The sequence below is a fragment of the Scylla paramamosain genome, chromosome 26 (genome assembly GCF_035594125.1).
Source record: "Scylla paramamosain isolate STU-SP2022 chromosome 26, ASM3559412v1, whole genome shotgun sequence".
Lineage (NCBI taxonomy): Eukaryota > Metazoa > Arthropoda > Malacostraca > Decapoda > Portunidae > Scylla > Scylla paramamosain.
The window spans coordinates 2,692,501-2,712,500 of record NC_087176.1 but is presented as its reverse complement, the minus strand read 5'-3'; the positions used below and the strand labels follow the sequence as shown (position 1 = coordinate 2,712,500).

Below are 20,000 nucleotides of genomic sequence, written 5' to 3'. Positions count from 1 at the left end.
AACACATTTGGAAGACCTAGAGATAAAAGATAAGAAATAATAACAGTACCGCAGCTTCACCCTGCATTTCCTTCCCATCTTTCTTACAGTATTTCATAAAGGATGGACTAGATTTGAAATTTCTCTCTCTCTCTCTCTCTCTCTCTCTCTCTCTCTCTCTCTCTCTCTCTCTCTCTCCAACCACGAATGGAGAATGGATGGAAAGTATTTAAAGAGGTCATTGCTTAAAACTTCACCATCTTTGCAAATAGTTAAAAAGTTTTATTCATGGTTGGCTTATGGTTAAAGATTTAGTCATTTCAAATCAGGTCCATCTAATTCCAAACACCTGTACTTATTTCACAGCCAGATAAAAGAAAGAATAATTAAGCTCTCCTTTCTTCAAGTGTAGGAATGTCGGGAGTTGTGAACTAACAAGTCATATTCTAAACAACCTGTACTTATTTCACGGTCAGATAGAGTAAGAATAATCATGCATTCACTTATGAGAGATACGAACTTGTCAACGGAGTCACTCATGAACCATATTTTAAACCCCCTGTACTTATTTCAAGGCTAAATAAGGATTAAAAATAATCATGCTTTCTTTCCAATAACCCTACTTTGTTTCCTTCAAGTTAAGTAGGAATACGCCATTGCAGTCACTAATGGACCTTACTTCAAACGCCCAGCACTTATGCCACGATCAGATAAGGAGTAAGAATAATCATGCTCTCTTTCCTTCATGTCAAGTAAGAATACACCAGCAGTCACTAAGGGGCAAGAACAATCCTACTTTGCTCTCCTTCCTTCATGTTATCAGAAAGTGCCAACGCAGTCACTCATGGATATCATTTCAAACACCCAGTATTTGTTTCACAGCTAGATAAGGAATAAGAATAACCTTCCTTCCTTTCCTTCAAAATAAGTAATAAAAGTTAATGCAGTTATGTCAGTCAATGATAACCAAGAATGCAGAGAATGTGGGCTGCAGGACACATCACCTTGACCGCTCAGTCTGTGCGTAGGTGAGGTGCAGAAAAAAAATTGCTGCAATAATTGCTAACATAAAAGTGAAAATGTGAGGAGGTTTTATAAAAATGGATGTTCAATATGACTCTTTTTTTCCACTTTTAATTGTATTAGGTCTATAGATGCAGTGTGAAAAGAATCTGAAAAATGAGATGGATAATGTGTATTAGTCTAGGTGTATGATGCAAAAATAAGGCGATGGTTCAGAATAACTTTGAAGTAATTGGTTTTGTAGATCCACTTAGCACACAAGCTGAGTGTGGAAAAAACTGGAACTGAATGATCTGCATGGATTGGTGGGAGTTGCCAATATGATAATGATTGCTATGAAACTAATAATAACGATAGCTATGAAACTAATAATAATGATGGTAATGGTGGAGGTAGCAACTGACAATAATGGAGATATCTACTGATATGATGATGATGACAATGAAAATGAGTGAGGATAATGGTAGTAGCTGACAATAATAAAAGAAATTTGTTGATCTGATGATGGCTAAGAAAATAATGATGATAGCTGTACCAAGTGAAAATAATACAGAAATTTGCTGATATGATAATAATCTTTAAAAACAATAATGATAGGGATGATAATGGTGGTATCAACTGATGCTGATAAAGAAATTTGCTCATATAATAATGACAGCTATGAAAATATTAACAGTGATGAGGATGATAATGATAACACCAGTGGATGGCACACGTGATAGTGACAGCTATGAATAATGATGATAATGGGCAGTTAACAACAGACAATGATGAACATATTTTCTTTAATAATGAAGACTATGAAAATAATAAGGATAATGGTGGTGGACTAACAATAATAGAGATGGAAAGCTCCACAAGAAAATAAATAATAATAATAATAATAATAATAATAATAATAATAATAATAATAATAATAATAATAATAATAAGGCAAGGTTCATAAAAATAACAATAAGGCAGGTTCCACAAAACAATAAATAAATAAATAAATAAAAAAAATAGATAATAATGGAGGTGACAAGCAATAACAATGAAGGGTAATGGTGATGCATGAACAGAGATGGTAGAGTCCACAAAAATAATAATAATAATAATAACAATAATAATAATAAAGGCAGCTAACAACAACAAAGGGTAACTGTTGAATCCACAGCAACACTCACCCTGATGCGCGGCTCCACCTCCAGGCAGTAGGGTTGGTTCTGGTACTGCTGGATCTCCCCGGTGATCTCGGCCACTTTCCGCCTCTTGGAGAAGTTGATGAGGCCCTCTGCCGCCCGGGGGAGGAAGTCTGGGTTGCCTTCTTCTATGAGCAAGATGTTGGTCAGGTACATTCCTGGAGTGGAGAGATGCACAGGTGAGTCACATGGTAGTCTGTTAAGCAAGGTGTGATAAGATGGGTATTGAACAGATTATGAATGAGGACAAAAATAACAGGTGTAATGGCATAATTTTAGCCACATTATAAAAGAGAGGCCTAGATTTTGAAGATTATGAATGAAAGCCAAAAGTAACAAGTGTGGTGGTATAGGTTTTGAACAGATTATGAATGAAGGACCATAGATTTTGAACTGATTATGAATGAGAGGCCAAAATAACAGGTGTGATAGCATAGATTTTGAGTAGAATACGAATGAGAAGACTTATGAATGAGGCCTAACATAACAGGTGTGATGGCATGGGTTTTGAACAGTTTATGGATGAGAGGCCTATCTGTCTTTCAATGGCCAGTATTCATAAATGCTTTGCTCTCACCATAACTGTTTTCAAAGGCCTCATAAATTATTAGCCAAGTTCTCTAGAATGTTTCTCATGTTAATAATGTAAAAATCTTGTTAATCTGTTACTAGAACCCTTAAAAACACATATGCCATCAACTAGAGCCTTTTGAAAGTAGTGGAAGTGTGACAGAAGCGTTACACAGTATGATCCCGAGACACATGGTAGGCAGGGTGAGATGGCATGGTTTTTAAGATTATGAACAAGATGCCTGTCAATATATCTATACACCAAGATGGCAATCCCACACAAGGTATCTAGACAAAGCACCAGACACTTGAACAGGCTCACAGTTCTAAGTAACAATATTTACATGGAGCAAAACTCACCAAAAAATGGAACACAGGGAGGATTTATAGATCGTAGTTTTTCTTGATATTTTTTACAGTGGTTTTCGCTAATTTCCGATGCTTCCTCAAATATCCTCAGCTGGGCCGGAGGAATCCTTTTCCACACCTCCTGCAGGGGACAAAACAGCCATGCATTAATTCTCAGGTGTCAGATGATGAGATTGAACACAAAGGAGACAAGTTGCATGAGTGAATGTAAGGAATATGCGAGTTAAAAACATATTCCTTAAGAGAAAATAACCAACAAGAATTAGGAATCACATTAAAACAGCCACACCAGTACACAATGATATCTTCAGCAAGAATTTACTTTTCATTATTCTGGATTTTATTTCATTCCAATCCAGATTCCTTCCTATATCATGTATGCATTTTGTTCTGTATCTTGTGCACATTAAATACAAACATTGCTGGTTAGAGAAAAATATCAATGTCACAATTTTATTCTGACAAAGCAGAGAGAGAGAGAGAGAGAGAGAGAGAGAGAGAGAGAGAGAGAGAGAGAGAGAGAGAGAGAGAGAGAGAGAGAGAGAGAGAGAGAGAGAGATAGAGATAGAGATAGAGATAGAGATAGAGAGAGAGACTTACCATCTTTGTGTGTTCTAATCTGTGCACAGCAGCTGATCCCAGAGCACTTACGATTTCAAATATTCCACTGAAGTTGTTGAGGTCATGAAACATAACCATGATCTCCACTATCCTGCACATAACGGCCACACGCTCTTCAAAGTTCTCGGTCTCAACAATACACCGCATGAACCACCTCGTCACCTGAAAAACATACACACATACAGGTGAGTGGTGACAAGAGCTGCAATAATGTTATCAGACTTTTACAATACAAAGAGACACAAGCAAGTACTGATGAGCTCTACAATATGTCCTCCACCTGTTTCTCTTACTACACAAGCAGATGAGACATATGAATATCAGGTGAGATCTGTAATATGTTCTCCACTTCTTACAGCAGAAGTACATACAAATGAGTACTTTGGAGATTTACAATACATCATCCAACCATTTCTCATGCTACACACAGAGATGAATAGTTAAGATCTGCAATATGTCCTCTAACTGTCGCTTTAATACACACAAAGATAAGAGACAGATGAGTAACTGATGAAATCTGCAATGTGTCCTGTCTCATAATCCACACACAAACACAACTGTAGAAATCTACATGTCCTCTAACAGTTTCTTACATTGTTTGTGTGGTAGATCAGTTTGAGCAAGTTTGGTGAGCGTTTCTCTTTGCCCTCCTTGGTCCAGGGCGTCCCCACCAGTTCTGATGGTTTCACTGCACGATACAAGTCAAACTCCAGCAGGGTCAGCTGCCGGGCAATCTCAATAGGGTGCAGCATCAGTAGTGGACGCACATAGTCCGGCTGGAAAAAAAAAGTGTATGAACATAAGAATTTCCTTTCAGAATCTACCACCATTTCTCTGCACACCAAATACAGTGATTTGTGTGAAATTAATAAGCTTGGAGAAACAATGTATACAAGACTGGTATCAAAGCATTGATATCTACATTGTTAATGAGCAAATCTTTCTGACAAGCCAGTTGACAAATCAAGGACAGCACAAATAAGAGCAAGATCCACACCAAATTAAAATTCAAGTAGCCATCTCATAAGTACACAGCAAATGCAGGTCATTCCGACCATCTTCTTGACTCACGAAGACAATCACCTAAGCAAATTATAATAAAGCTTGTTCTATTGAATGAATATATAATCCTAATTTAACTACACAAAAAATAATCTAAAATCAAGACAAAAGCATCAATTGTACAAGCTATAATCTCGATTGAATGAGCCAAAGGATGACAGCACCCCTTGGGCAGGGTGGGCACATGAACACCAGTGCTTACATTGGTAGAGGTTCCCCCAGCACCAATGGGCAGGATGGCCTCCCAGTCCTTCTCCTCCAGCTTGATGTGCCACTTGGGGGAGGGAGGCGACCGGTTCAGGCTGAAGGTGATCTCCCGCTGCTCTTCGTTGCACTGCAAGGGGAAGGGAAAGTGATCAGTATAAACATCCCATCAGAATATCTTCAATTACTGAGTTAGCTTTTACTTTCAATTCTCCTGGTACAGTGATGTAGTCTTACATTCAAAGTCACCACTAACAAAGGGAAGGACAAGGAGCCCCACTCACCCGTCTCTGGATGATCTTGGTGATGGATTCCACCCACTTGCGCATGGACTTCCCTTTCACCTTGTCGAGGAAGTTGGTCAGGTTTTCCAGCAAGGACTGGTCACGCTCAAAGTCATAGAAGTGATAGTCCACCCAGTGACGCAACACATTCAAAACTCTGGTGGTGGGGAGAAGTATTTACCTTGAGAAGGCATTCAAATCCAAGCTGAACATTCATGCAGACATAAAATGCACAATCCCACAGAAATTCCAACACCCTTTTGTGTGAAATTGTTAAGCTGAAGAAAAATGCAGCAGACAGTTTCAAACAAAATTTTGCAATTCCTACAAATATGACCAACCACACATCTCATGTGATAAGTGTCTGATTTCAGTTCAATAAAAATTGCAATATAATGAAACTGAGCATACTCATAATAATGTAGAACTGTTTTGATTTACTTCTTACACACACACACACACACACACACACACACACACACACACACACACACACACGACGTACATAAAATACATTCAAATACAGATAAAAAAATAAATAAATATATAAAATATATAAAAATAACATATCTCTTCCCCTTAAGACAGCAAGAACACCACAAAACAGCTTTACCTAAACTGTACTGGTTGTGAATATTCCTTTCTGAAGCGCTTCATGATCTCTCGGTTTATGGAGAGTTGCTGGTTCTGCACCTCCTGTGTCTCCTCCTCACTCACTTCTGGCAGCTCAGGCTCAGGGATGTCAAAACGCTGGATGAGTAACTCTAGCAGTTCCTACAGGGGTGAGGAACAAGACAGGCTAAGCAACTTTATGACAAACTGGTACACAGGAACAACACACATTACTAATTATTGCTGGCTGATCTCTGTAAAGTGAGGGAAGGAGTACTTTTTCTTGTCCAATAAGGGCCAAGGGCTGAGAGAGTGATGTAAATGTAAAAGTTGTGTGCCTTGTCTTGGCTACCCTCCTTTTTCATGGGAGACAGACTTGGTATATTTATGTATGTATATAGGAGATACATTATGCTGTACTTCTACTATAAAAACAGGAAAGCAACGTCTGTTAAATGGAACACAATCCTTTTATGTCCTACTGGCAGTTTAACTACATACATGACTATTCATTATTGCAGATATATAGATTCTGGCAAGTGTTGTACAACGAAAACAGGGATCTAAGGCTTGTTTAATGGAAAACAATACTCTTATGTCCTACTAACAGCTTAACAACATGCAACTTATTAATAATGGCAAAATACAGCTTACTGAACAAGTGGTTAGTTAAGTAGCTGATTCATACTCACCATAGGGGTACAAAAACTCCTGTAAGTGGTGAGGAAGGTTCGCACAAACATGGGATCAGCATACATGTGGTAGGTGAGTCGCTCCACCAGCTTTGGTAACGTTGCCCCCTGGTGGGTTGAAAGACACTATATTAGCCCCTCAACCAGTGGCAGAATGCAAGACAGAACAGTAGTAAGGAGTGGAGAAACTATGAACTGAGGAACGAACTGCTAGAAAAATTGTAATGTGTGAAGAATAGTGCATTAGTTCCTCAGCCAGAGAAAAAATAAGAAAAAAAAAGCAATGAGTTGTAGAGACTAAGAACCAGAACTGAACTATAAGCAAGAGAAATTGTATGGGTGAGGAGAAAAGTTAAAGTAAGTGAATGGAGCTAGAAAACAAAAAAAAGAAAAGCACAAAGAGAAAAGTAAGACATTGTAAAAAGTGAGGAAAAAAGGCAGTCCATTAGCTCCTCAACCAGTAAAGGAATAAGAAAGTAAAACAATGAAGGAATAAGAATATAAACTCATGTTTTGGAAAAACTAAATGAAAAAGGAGCTGAAAGGGCAACAAGAAATAGTGTGTGGGTGAGAAAACAACAGATCTTCAGCCAAACAAGGAATGGAAGTTAACGATGACAAACAGCAGCCAGAGCTGCACCACAACGCACCTTGATGAGAGGCGTTCCTGAGTTTTCTTTTTCTTCGATGATGATGTTTGACTCTGAGTCCTCAATGGCAAACTGGTACACTGAGGGGTCTGGTAGTCTCAAGGGATGCTGCTTTTCCTCATCTAGTAATATACTGTCTAAAGTTCGTTCTAACATACTGTGGACAAGATGGGAAGGACATATTATTTTTGTTTTTTCTTTTATACCATAAAAAATCAACAAATTAAAAATTAAATCTTATCAAAGTTTTATACAATTCTACACAAGTTATAATAGTGGTTGCCAAACTATTTCAGTACATTACCCAATTTAACCTGGCACAAAAGTATGTTATTCCATTCATGGCATGTTTTTGTGATGCCTCTTCATTACCATCTCAAAAAATTGAGATTACTACTTCCAGACTGTAAAACATTACTCTCTGTAAACAACTTTCCCTGCATGGCTCCTTACCTTCGAGTGTTGAGCATGACGAGAGCAGCCATCCAGGTGTTCTTGTCTTCGACATTTTTGGCCAGCAGCACCACATTGGGCTGGTCCCGCGGCCGAATCTCAAAGGAGTGTCTCACCTCTGTGTGAAAATGAAGAAAATGCATCACTCTTTATTCATTCATTCCTTATTTTTTCCTATAAAAAAAAATTACCGGGAAGCATATTAATTGCTTTCCATCATCTTTCCTTATTCTTTCCTTGTACAAAACTTTACTCATGATTAAAAACAAGAATAGGGTCTCAGAAACCAAGGCTTACCCACTTACTTTTTGCTCCCATCACTAGTTTCCATCATATTACCCATACAGCTCTATTTGTTCAATACAACAGTATGGTAATTCATACACACAAGAAACAACAAAATGTGAGTCTCACCTTCAGTGTCTTCCCTATCTAGAATCTCCACCATTCTCATCAGGAATTTTTCTTTAAATCTATATTCTCCAACCTGCAATAAAAGTTAAGTACCATCAGATAAAAGAATTAATATTACAAACAAAGTGATGAATTTACACACCTTCCACAACACAAACATCATTAACTGGCCAGTGCCTACCTTAGTTAATTACCTAGGATACTATAGCATACAACAGACAGGCACTTTATCAACTATCACTTTCAAACAAGGTTCCTCTGCACTGACTGACCTGGCCTGTGACTGACGACCTCCTGTTATTGCTCTTACAAAGAACTATGAGCCCATCAAAGAGGAACACATGGCGCTCCGTCAGCTTCCTCCCTGTGGCTCCCAGCTTCAGTAGGTCTCCCTCTGTTGAACATGATGACAATGACAATGACTATGTGTGTGTGTGTGTGTGTGTGTGTGTGTGTGTGTGTGTGTGTGTGTGTGTGTGTGTGTGTGTGTGTGTGTGTGTCAAATGCTCTTATTCATACTCTACAAACATAATCAGAGCTAGGAATGTGTGTATAAGTATGTGGTGCTTTGGCTGGACCACCACCTGTGCAATTGCTGGCCTTGTATCAATCTTTTTAAATTCATCCACTTTTTAATCCGTATGGGATAAGAAACTGACAAATTCATCCACTTTTCTAATTCATAGGAATAAGAAACTGACAAATTCATCCACTTTCCTTTCATATGGGATAAGAAACTGACAAGATAAGTAACAAGTGGAGAGTTACGACAATGAAGTGTCTATACCTAAAACAAATATGACAATGAAGTGTCCATACCTAAAACAAATTCGTTGCAACACTGAGAGATGACTTTGCCTTCCCAGCCATCTATGGATCGCTGTAACTCCTTCATCTTTATCAGTGTTTGTTGTCTACTCTGTCGTCTGTGTCGGGAATTGATTTCGCTGCCGGAAAAGAACATTTGTTACCAAATATGCATATAGCAAATTAAGCTCAGCTGAGTCATTAAAATAGTAAAATTGTTACTTTCTTATAAAAATTCAAGGAAATTACACCAGAAAAAGTGAAGAAAAAAATTTACATGCAAGATATTGCTTGGACATTATAAAGAAGAGCTTTCATTACTCTTGGTACATATAAAAACTGCTAAAACAGTAAGTAGCAAGAAGAGAGCAAATAAACAAGTCTGAAATAATTCAATATGAACATAATTAGCTTTATCTTAATTTTATAAAATCCAACAAACAGCTAGACAAGCATGTAAGCATGTCTTACAAAAACTTCAATACAGACATGATTAGCCTTAGTTTTATAAAATCCGCTAAAACAGCAAATACCAAGAGAAGCATGAATAAATAAAATAAACCTTAGGAAAAATTTAATATGAGCCTTACTTAAGTTTTCTCTTAAGATATGCGGAGTAGGGAGAGTTGTGAATGTTGCGTTCCAGCTGGCTCTGCAGGGGGCACAACAACCCCTTCACCTGCTCCAGGCTCTCCCGGCCCTCCTCAGACTCCGTGTTACTCAACAACATCTGCAAACACCAATGTCTCTTTATCCATGGTCCATAATCACTGAGAGAAGAGGTATATTCACATGGTACAGACAGTCCTCCTTTGTTTCATGAATGCTGTAGTTCAAGTCTCTACTCAGACACCCAGCCTGAAAACTGACCTCTATGTCCTTGAAGTAAGTGAAGACATGGTAGACTGGCACAAGGAGTAGCTTGGGCAAGTAGTATTTGACAGCCTCTTTAAAGCCATGCCCAGCACTGGTCAGGGCATCGCTCACGTCAGGCCGACTCACCACCTCTGCCAGCGTCTCTGCACACTCAGGCCGAGTCACGTCACTTGCATACTTAGCATACACGTCAAACTCAGCTTCCTGTAAGCAAACAGTAGTGCTGTAGATTCCGAGGCTAGATTAGCAACACAAAGTGCAAGTGAAAGATTGGAAAGTCGTGAAAAGAATACCTAATATTTGATTTGGTGTTCATTTAAAGATGCTCTCTCATCCAAGAAAATCATGAAAAGAACACCTAACAGTTGATTTGGTATTATGTACTTATTTATAGTTGTTCTCTCATGCAAGAAAGTCATGAAAAGAATATCTAACAGTTGATCTGGTATTATGTATTTATTTATAGTTATTCTCTCATCCAAGACCCACCTCAGCCTGCTCCTCAAAACAGATACCAATGGCTGGAGACTCATTTTCCTCTGTCACTTCCATGGTGTCTTCTAAGGAGCCCAGCAGGTTGACAGAGAAGTCATAGATTTCCGTGATGTTTGAGAAGATTATCTCAAGTTCCCGGTTGCCACTCTCTTGGAGTGAAGGAATCTGTTGCAGCTTGTCACGAAAGACCTGTTGGAAGAATACAGTGTGATGAACAGTGCCAAATTCCATCTAACACAACACATTAGCTTCTCTAATTAATTCAAGCATTCCTATAAAGTTATTCAATCCCAAAGTGTGGTGGGCAGCCTCCTGTTCTGACCCAACCTCTCAGGTCTTACAAGTCATTAAGTTTTTCATGTTTATGACATTTCTTACTCTTTCAAGTGGTTGGTAAAAGGATCTCAGAACATGGGTAACTAATCTATATAGATGAGTAACAAAGACAAGACCCAGTCTCAATATATCTCATTTTCCATGCATCACACTTCCATTCTTCCCCCTCACATATCAATTGTTCCAAGTTAACTGACAACTCAAGTAACTTACTGCCACAGCTTGAACAAAATACTCATCTAATATTCATTCTGCTTGGCTTATTTGGTTCAGATTACATTATCCTCATGGCAAGGACTTACAGGTTTGCTCTGCACCACTGGACTGAGGAGTGAGAAGGCACAGGCATCATTACCTTAATGATCATGTTGAGTTCCCTGATGTAGGTTTTCTTCTCCTGTATGAGGTCCTTCACTAGCTCATCAAATGTGATGGAAATATCAACATTGGGGTCTTCTGGTTGCCCGCTGCTCTCTCCATACTCATCTTGCTGGAACATGTCCATCAGCACCTGCCGGAACACAGTGCGAGAATTAGTGAGGAACATACAACAATAAATCTTAAGTTTGCGCATTAGCTACACTTCAAAATTATGGGTAGTGAGAGTGAGCATACCAAAAAGTTAAAAGATAAATTAATAAAAAAAAATGCACACACTCAGTGAATCATTTAGCCTTAAAGTCTCTCTCAAACTTTGGGAAATCACTATTACTACCAGAGATTGATAGTATTACTAACAGATATGTAGTTCCAATAGCAATAAGCAGAATAAGATAAAAGGTAACATTTCAATCACAGAAGCTACAAGTACCTGAAGTAACCCCAAAAAAAAAGCCTTTCTTTACCTTGTCAGCACACATGGCTACTCTGATGTCTTGTTGGGTGACCTCAATGTGTCTGATGTTTTTGACATAGTTCCCAGCAAGCTGTTTGAAGAAAATCTGATTAAACCTTTATTAATTTTGCAGTTAATATTGCAAGTGTTTTTATTGTATATTGAGGCTAATTCTGCAGTCATTTCATAGTTCCCAATCCAAGATGCAATCCAAGCTAACTCAATCAATTGTAAAAACATGCACAAATCCTGTCATCGTAATTAGCTATGATGGCTCAGCCAGTGAAAAAAATTGTTCAGCATAAATTTATCTCTAGAACACCTTACCTTAACATAAATAATAATACTTAAGGACTCTGCATCAACTCAATACAGAATTAAATTAAAAATTGTAATAAATACCTTGAAAGTGGATACCTTACTTGTTCTAAATATACAATACTCAGGGCATTTCTTCAAGGCAAATAGTACCATACTGGGACTCACCTTGAGGATGTCTGCAGATATGTACTCCAAGACTGCAACTATATACAGGGTCACTTGGTAGTCAATCTTGGTGTGCAAGACATCCTGAGGATAAAGCACACCATTTAAAATAACATAAAAGCTTAGTGTTTACCTGAAATATAAAAATCCTATGCCAAAATTGTTTTTATTCCTGAATGGGTCTTCGTTATAACTTTCAATGAAAAATATCAATCAAATAAGCACAGCAAATATTTACCATCAAACAACAAAACACTGAGGACAGCAAGACACAGAAAACATACAAAAGTCAAAGTAGATCAGCAGTAATACAATTCTTGCAGTGAAGAAAATAAAAACAGAATAAATGTAGTGACGATGCATCACAAAATGAAAAAAGAGTTAAAAAAAAATAACAGTAATATGTATAACCTCTGCAATGAAAAACAATATACATTAAATGAAAAAAAAATAAAATAAAAAATAAAGTAAATAAAAAAAATGGAGATGGCAAATATCAAAAGCACTCAAACATGACTAAAGAAATAGTTCAAGTTTTTTTTTTTTTTTTAATGTATGATGGGCACATGGAAATATATAACCAATGCAATGAAAAAGATATATACAATAGCCATACAGAGCAAACATGCACATCAAATAGCAAAAATTACAAAATACTGGAGGTGATAAGAAAAGCCTTCAACTAAACACCACAGAAACAAAGGGCACACAGCAGACCCCTAAGAGACACGAACCCGTAAGAGAGGATGCGCTTTTTCCGCCGGAAGAACCAACGGGGATTTCTTGCGCCCCTTCTCAATGGCCGCCTGAGCATCCCCGATGGCCCAGCGGTCAATGGGGTTGGGGAATGTGCGCTGAACTCTCTCCTCCACATCCTGAAAGAACAAGAGTATGATGGTGGTTGGGTGAGAGAGAGAGAGAGAGAGAGAGAGAGAGAGAGAGAGAGAGAGAGAGAGAGAGAGAGAGAGAGAGAGAGAGAGAGAGAGAGAGAGAGAGAGAGAGAGAGAGAGAGAGAGATCCACATAACAAAGAACTGCCTACTCCACAGAATATCAACCACTTGACATATATATGATACTAAACTTTACTACTTTATACTATTTTCATTCTCAAAATCACTGTGTGTGTGTGTGTGTGTGTGGTGGGCTGACCTGGACAGTGTGTGGGGCAGGCTTGGCACACAGCGTGGACAGCAGCCGTAGGATGAGACTCTCAACATATTCCAGCGCATCCTCCTTGGCTGCCAGGGTTGGGTGCACCTGCTTCAGCACCTGGAATACCACCACTCTGTTAGCATTCACATAGCAGAATACCCCCACCAATTAGTTATCACTCATACTACAGCACAACACCACCACTCTATTACCACTCACACTGCACCATAACACCACAACTCTGTTTGCACCCATACCACAGCACAACACCACTGCACTGTCAACACTCACACCACCACCACTGTTAACATTTACACTACACCACACCACAATGGATCTATTAGCACTCACACCACAGCACAACACAAGACAATCAGCACCACCAACACAATCAAGTTCATGAAGATTCAGAAACATTCATCAAGCAGTAATAAATTTATCCTTTAATACAAACTGTCTTCATCATACTATATAGATTTTCCTTCACAATATAAATTCTACCATAACTGCTAAACATATTGTGCCTCACCTCACCTATTATACTGGAGATACATGGGCATAAAGATTACCAAACCTGATGATCATTATACAGCGAGTCCTCAGTTTATAACAGTCTCAACTTCTGCCGTTTTGTCGTTACAATGCTGGCTATGCTCGTCTTTGTACATTTCCCCTTGCTGATTTTTTTTTTTTTTTTTATGGATTTATTTCATTATTCTTATTTTATCCATGTCTTCCATGTGTTTTTTTCAGGTATAGTACATAGTTATGCTTTCATATTCTAAATTACAACTTTACAGTGCTATAGCAAAAGCCTAAGTGACAGTGTAGGTCCTTACTTAGACTGGTTATGACCTATGCCAAAAATCAGCTTACAACATGGCATAGGAAAGGAACTCCGCCACAACTCAAGATCCCCCCTGTAGTCCCAACATCTACAGCACTGTATATACCACCCTCCTGTAGGCCCAACATTTATAGCACAGTATATTCCAAACTGTTTAAACCTGTCATGGGTTTAACCCTGGCAATAGTGCCCCTTATGATTAAATTCTCTGGAGATTGTCACGAGGATGTTGCACATGTAATTTTTGGCACTAAAGACATGTGGGGCACTATATATAAAGCCAGTGCTTTGAATGACACAAGCTCACAATACTCTGGGTAAAAAATCTGCCATATTGGTTTAGGCATTATTTCCTTACCATCGCTGAATATTGTGAATCATGAAACCTAATATATAAAAAAAAAAAATTTCAATGTTACACCTGGGAAATTATCCTGGCAAGCCACTGAAGCCATTAATAACTTCACATATCTTCACCATGACCCATAAAATAAATATAACTCCCAAACAGAATTAAATGCCTGATGTTGCAAACTAAATTAACCACTGCTCTTTTCATTTTTGTAGTGAATTACATCTTGCTAACTGGAAGTCTTTCCTAATAGATTGCAACACCCTTGAAATTAATCTGGTAACTGCTTCTTGGCAAAACTGCACAAGTTGGGATCACTCATCAACAAATCACACACACTAACTGGCACATGCAGTCTCCCCCATGCCATGTTACAACCTCCTAACTGTTTTTTAACCATCTTCCAACAGCAAACACTTACGAACATTCCAAAGTAAATCTACTGTCACATATAACCTAACCCACGGATCAAGTAAAGTCCAAATTGCCATGATGCCTTTCATAAATAAATTCCTGCTTCGCTGATCCAGATTAACATTCCTCTCAAAATGGTGAGATCTATGCTATGAAACAGGTAAGAACAATCACTTCATAGATACAGTTTAACCCAAAAAATATTGTAATCTCAAAGAATTCTTAAGTTGCCAAGTTCACAAGTCTAACCTAATTTTCTGAACCTTACAAAAACATTAGTGGATGCTCTCAATACATATGCACTGATTACATATCACTGCACGTAAACCTGTTTATACATGTGACAAATAATAACACAAGCCTATGCACTTTAATTCTGGGACACAGCTCTTTTCACTTTAAACTTGTATCCTGTGAACTGACTTACAATTAATGATGCAACTAAGCTAACTGATTAAGCAACGTACTCTCCACTAAGTTTCATTGCAATCTTGGACAATAAACAACACACTTACAACCCATACACCTCGCCACACAGAAACTTACCACACACACCCTCCCAAAACAGGAACCAGCTACCTACACCCTTACTGACACACCAGCCAGTTTTACACAAATTGTCAACACCCTCACCAACATACCAGCTAACCATGTACACCGCTACTAAAACACCAAAGAACCATGTACACCATTACTAACACACCAACCAGACATTCACATCCCCGATTAAAAGAAAAAAAAACGGTAAAGAAAACATACCCAACACAAACATCAACTATCCATCTAGACTCTTCTAAACAACAACAAAGTGAATAAAACCTCACTAAAATGCCAAGCAATCATCGATACCCTCAAAAAAACGCCAAGTACTGACCAACACTTTTCCTAAAACACACCCTATAAATGCAGGGCCACACACACCCTGCCAAAACACCACCCAGCCATGGCCACCCTCACCAAAACAAACACCCTTGCACCTGTCACTCGTAATTCTTGCCTACTCCACCCATTCCCCCCCCCTCGTAGACCTGCGTAAGGGTAATAAGCTGCACATAGGCATCAGTACACAGAGTCAGCAAGTGGTAGGGGTGTAAATACGGGCAGGAGAGAAAGCCTGCCAAATACCCACCTTCTGCAGGGAGCTGAGAAACAAACGCTTCCATTTCTGTGCGTTCTCCTCGCTGTCAAAATTACACACTTGGGAATCTGTGTTCGAGGAAGCGGGAAACATTGTCCTCAGTCTAACTGTTTTCCAGACATCCAAAAGTGGTGTATTGTTTACAGTTCAACATGGTATGGTACGCAATGGGCCACATCCATGCCTCCCTCCCTCAGCCTATGCCTCCTGCGTGCATTGCTTCACTTCTCTGCGCACAGCACTGCGTCACATCACCGCCACTCGTCTCATCTACAGTCTCACCACCGCGGGTTGCATCGCACTGGCTGACTGAGGCTACATTTTTGACTGGGAAACTGGCAGTGCAACCATCTTCATCAACCGTCGACAGGTGATCCTGCTGCCTTACAGTGTTACCAGAGCCAGGCCAGCGCGCACCTCACAACACTCTCTCCCCTATGCTCACTCAACACTACTCTCTTCCACCACGCCTCTCCATGCAGTTACCTACTATTATTATTCTCTAGTTTTATATGTGGTAGTAGTGGTAATGGTATGAGCAGGAGGTTACTTGTGATAGTTTCATGCTTGCCTTGTGGTTATCTATTGTTATTTAAATATAGGAGTTTATAAGTAATGTTTAACTTTTTTTTTATTGGCTGTAGTAGTAGTAGTAGTAGTAGTAGTAGTAAAAAGAAAATGAGCAACATTTGAAAAGAAAAAAAAAATATTACGAAATGCATAACACACGGAGATTCCTGTTATCGCTCAACTATCGTAGTAATATAATGATAGCGATGATGTATGCTAAACACGGGTATGACGCGAGGCACAGATAAATATAATACAGGATACTTGACCGGATTCCTAACATAATGCTTGTTTTGTAACGCGTTATGATACCACTCTCAAGGTTACACAAATATTATGGCCCTCAATTTCACCGTTCTAGGATCCTTATTCTTAAACACTTTACCATATCAAAACTACTTTCGTCGTGTTCTTTAATAGATTATTGGAGTTTTCGATGTAGTCACGATTGCATTAATAGTTTAACAAGTCATTAACATTAGTGACAAAAGCACTCCTGAAAACTTGACTAATTATCTTTGTGACCATTGAAAATATCACGACTACATTTAGTGCGTTCTAAGAGAGGTTATAGAATTTTTTAAGTGTTGTCAATTAGCTAGTCAATCAGCCAATCGCTCAATCCTTTCGCTACAATCAAAACCCATATTCTGAAACACTTCTGACTAAAGGTAATAGGCTCTAGTTGAAATTTTAAGTGCGTTTTTACAATACTAGTGATAAATTAACAAGATTCCTATATTATTAACAGGAGAAACATTTGAGAAACCGTCCAATAGCCATGGTGAGAGCAAAGCGTTTCAGAATACGGTCCATAATCACCATCACCATCGTTTATTAACAAGCACACGACATTCAGGAACGGTATGTCAGTCTTTCAGAGGTTAAGGTCAAATTAGATTAAGTCCAAGTTTAAATAGGCGCAGGAAAAAAGTTAGATAAGGGGTAAGAGATAGCTATATCATTCTTTTTTATTATTATTATTATTATTATTATTATTATCAGACCATTAGCAAATACTGGGAAAGTCGAGGGAAGCTTAATAAATCACACCAGACTTCCAAGATCTTCATAACTGGTGGCTGAACTGATCACTTGTTTATTCATTTACTTATTTTATTCGTTCATTTATTGTTTCCATTTTTTTTTATCTTCAGTTTGTCCTGATTTATTTGTTTACTTATATTTACTTATCTATTTTATTCATTCTTATCTATTCACTTGTCTTTGTTTACAATTATTACTTATTTATTTTTGTTTATTTACTTTTTTTTTACTTATCAAAAAGACTGACCAAGGATACAAAATCAAGAAAACAAAATTGCCTCAGTCTGTCGCGCCCACAGAATACTACAAAAAATATAATAATGATAATAATAATAATAATAATAATAATAATAATAATAATAATAAATATATAAATAAATAAATAAATATTATAAATAATTTAATTCCGAAAATGTCTTATATGATACTCTTGAAACAGCTTAATTTGTAGGAAAAAGAAAACAGAGGTTGAGAATTTGTAAAAAAACAGGTTGAGAAGAATTCGTGAGTTTACCAGTACAACCCTAGTGAAGCCAGTGACCTTTACTGTCTAGCCCAGAGGAATTCGGCTGTCACACTTATCAATCTTGACGCTTTGTAAACTATAGTATTCAGAGATGCCCTGCTATTTCGTCAGGATTACTTTCAAAAGCCACAGAGATAATGAAGTGGGTTTTCAAGGGTGTTTATGACGTTGATCATGTTGAATACTTGTTAAAATATTAGTAGAATCATGAAAACACGCTTGAAAACCATAATAATCTAAACTAGATAACATTAAAAATAGTCGTGATATTTTGAAAGGCCTCAAAGATAATTAATAGATTCTCAAAGGTGTTTTTATCAATGATGATGATAAGTACTTCTAAAACTATTAGAAGAGTAGTGAAAACTCCCTTGAAAAACCCAAGAACCTCTCCTATAGTCGTGATATTATCAAAGACCACAAATGTAAATAAACCAGGTTTTCAAGGTTGTTTTTGCCATTGAAGATAACGAAGAAGAGTCGTGAAGACACTCTTTGAAAACAAGAATAACCTATGCTAAAGCACGTCAAAAGTACTCGTGATAAGACGCATATTATGTTTGAGAATAGGAACTTACAATCTGGTAAGGTAGAGACAGGCAAAAACGGGAGGCTGGGCACATCTGCAGCCTGACAGATTACACGTAGCCCTCCTTGGGTACCACTATCAAAAGCTGACATTATTATCCTGTGTGTTGTTTGGCTTAATAGTGATAATAATGTAAATAATAACTGAGTAAGGGATACAATGTAGCATTTGGACTCTCTTCATAATGTACGATGGAAAATAAATATATTAAGTTGTATTTTTCTGACGTGTAACCGAATAAGTGATCATTTGAGTTCTCTTCATAATGTACGATGGAAAATAGTTTTATTCATTTGCATTTTTTTAAGTATAACGTAATAAGTGATACCATTTGAATTTTCTAAATAACATCCAAAAAAATATTTAATTATATTTGATGACGTATAAAGTGGAAATAAAGAATATTATTATCGAAAACACTAACAGTGCTAAAGACAACACATTAACAAAATGCATATGTTAATTAATGCAAATAATATACCGTTGTAAAAAAAATACTACGATAATAATGCATAAAACAAACATACAAAACGTTAGTACCAATAACATCAGTAATTGCTCTCTCTCTCTCTCTCTCTCTCTCTCTCTCTCTCTCTCTCTCTCTCTCTCTCTCTCTCTCTCTCTCTCTCTCTCTCTCTCTCTCTCATGGACTGGTGGCAACCACGTACGTTCTTCGAATCTCTCTCTCTCTCTCTCTCTCTCTCTCTCTCTCTCTCTCTCTCTCTCTCTCTCTCTCTCTCTCTCTCTCTCTCTCTCTCTCGCTCTCTCTCTCTCTCTCTCTTGACTCACAAGACAGCAGTGGAAACCACGTACCTTCCCTTGATATGAGAATCGTGTGTATACAAGGGTGGCTCCGGGAGATTAGATAAGAGAGAGAGAGAGAGAGAGAGAGAGAGAGAGAGAGAGAGAGAGAGAGAGAGAGAGAGGGGGGGGGGATTCAGAGAAAATACGTAGTTTCCACCAGTTTTCCAACAGAGAGAGAGAGAGAGAGAGAGAGAGAGAGAGAGAGAGAGAGAGAGTTTAAATACAACAAATGTATTACGACACAAAAAATATGTACTTATTGAGAGGAATTTAATATAGGACTATCAAATACTAAATTGACAAATAAAGTAATAGTAGAAGTAGTGATGGTGGTGGTAGTAATAGAATACTACTACTACTACTAGTAGTAGTAGTAGCAGTAGTAGTAGTAGTATACCAGCAGCAGTAAAGCAACAGAGTTCTCGTAACCAGTGACAGCACAAAATTATCGTACTCGGAAGCGAAATGAGGATAAACGATAATATTAAAAACAGAGAGAGAGAGAGAGAGAGAGAGAGAGAGAGAGAGAGAGAGAGAGAGAGAGAGAGAGAGAGAGAGAGAGAGAGAGGGAGAGAGGGAAGGAAAAATATTTATTATAATTTTAGCATAG

General features: G+C 38.0%; 1 protein-coding gene across 2 annotated transcripts in view; it reads right to left on the bottom strand.

Annotated features, from left to right (window-relative positions):
* The window catches only part of LOC135113605 (son of sevenless homolog 1-like), a 54,522-nt gene extending 38,197 nt beyond the window's left edge, over positions 1 to 16,325 (bottom strand). Inside the window, exons 1-22 of one of the 2 annotated variants that reach the window (XM_064028918.1) lie at positions 15,846 to 16,325; positions 13,101 to 13,220; positions 12,684 to 12,824; positions 11,950 to 12,033; positions 11,474 to 11,554; positions 10,984 to 11,139; positions 10,287 to 10,481; positions 9,792 to 10,001; positions 9,512 to 9,651; positions 8,934 to 9,061; positions 8,387 to 8,508; positions 8,115 to 8,187; positions 7,701 to 7,818; positions 7,248 to 7,404; positions 6,598 to 6,705; positions 5,907 to 6,067; positions 5,294 to 5,450; positions 5,008 to 5,139; positions 4,337 to 4,519; positions 3,723 to 3,905; positions 3,114 to 3,243; positions 2,169 to 2,341 (exon numbers count right to left, since the gene is read on the bottom strand). In XM_064028918.1, the coding sequence (XP_063884988.1) occupies positions 2,169 to 2,341; positions 3,114 to 3,243; positions 3,723 to 3,905; positions 4,337 to 4,519; positions 5,008 to 5,139; positions 5,294 to 5,450; positions 5,907 to 6,067; positions 6,598 to 6,705; positions 7,248 to 7,404; positions 7,701 to 7,818; positions 8,115 to 8,187; positions 8,387 to 8,508; positions 8,934 to 9,061; positions 9,512 to 9,651; positions 9,792 to 10,001; positions 10,287 to 10,481; positions 10,984 to 11,139; positions 11,474 to 11,554; positions 11,950 to 12,033; positions 12,684 to 12,824; positions 13,101 to 13,220; positions 15,846 to 15,947 (3,054 nt within the window). In that variant the 5' untranslated portion in view covers positions 15,948 to 16,325. The remainder of the gene's footprint in view (positions 1 to 2,168; positions 2,342 to 3,113; positions 3,244 to 3,722; positions 3,906 to 4,336; positions 4,520 to 5,007; positions 5,140 to 5,293; positions 5,451 to 5,906; positions 6,068 to 6,597; positions 6,706 to 7,247; positions 7,405 to 7,700; positions 7,819 to 8,114; positions 8,188 to 8,386; positions 8,509 to 8,933; positions 9,062 to 9,511; positions 9,652 to 9,791; positions 10,002 to 10,286; positions 10,482 to 10,983; positions 11,140 to 11,473; positions 11,555 to 11,949; positions 12,034 to 12,683; positions 12,825 to 13,100; positions 13,221 to 15,845) is intronic. The other variant, XM_064028919.1, reaches the window with a different exon arrangement.
* Between the last annotated feature and the right edge of the window lie 3,675 nt (positions 16,326 to 20,000).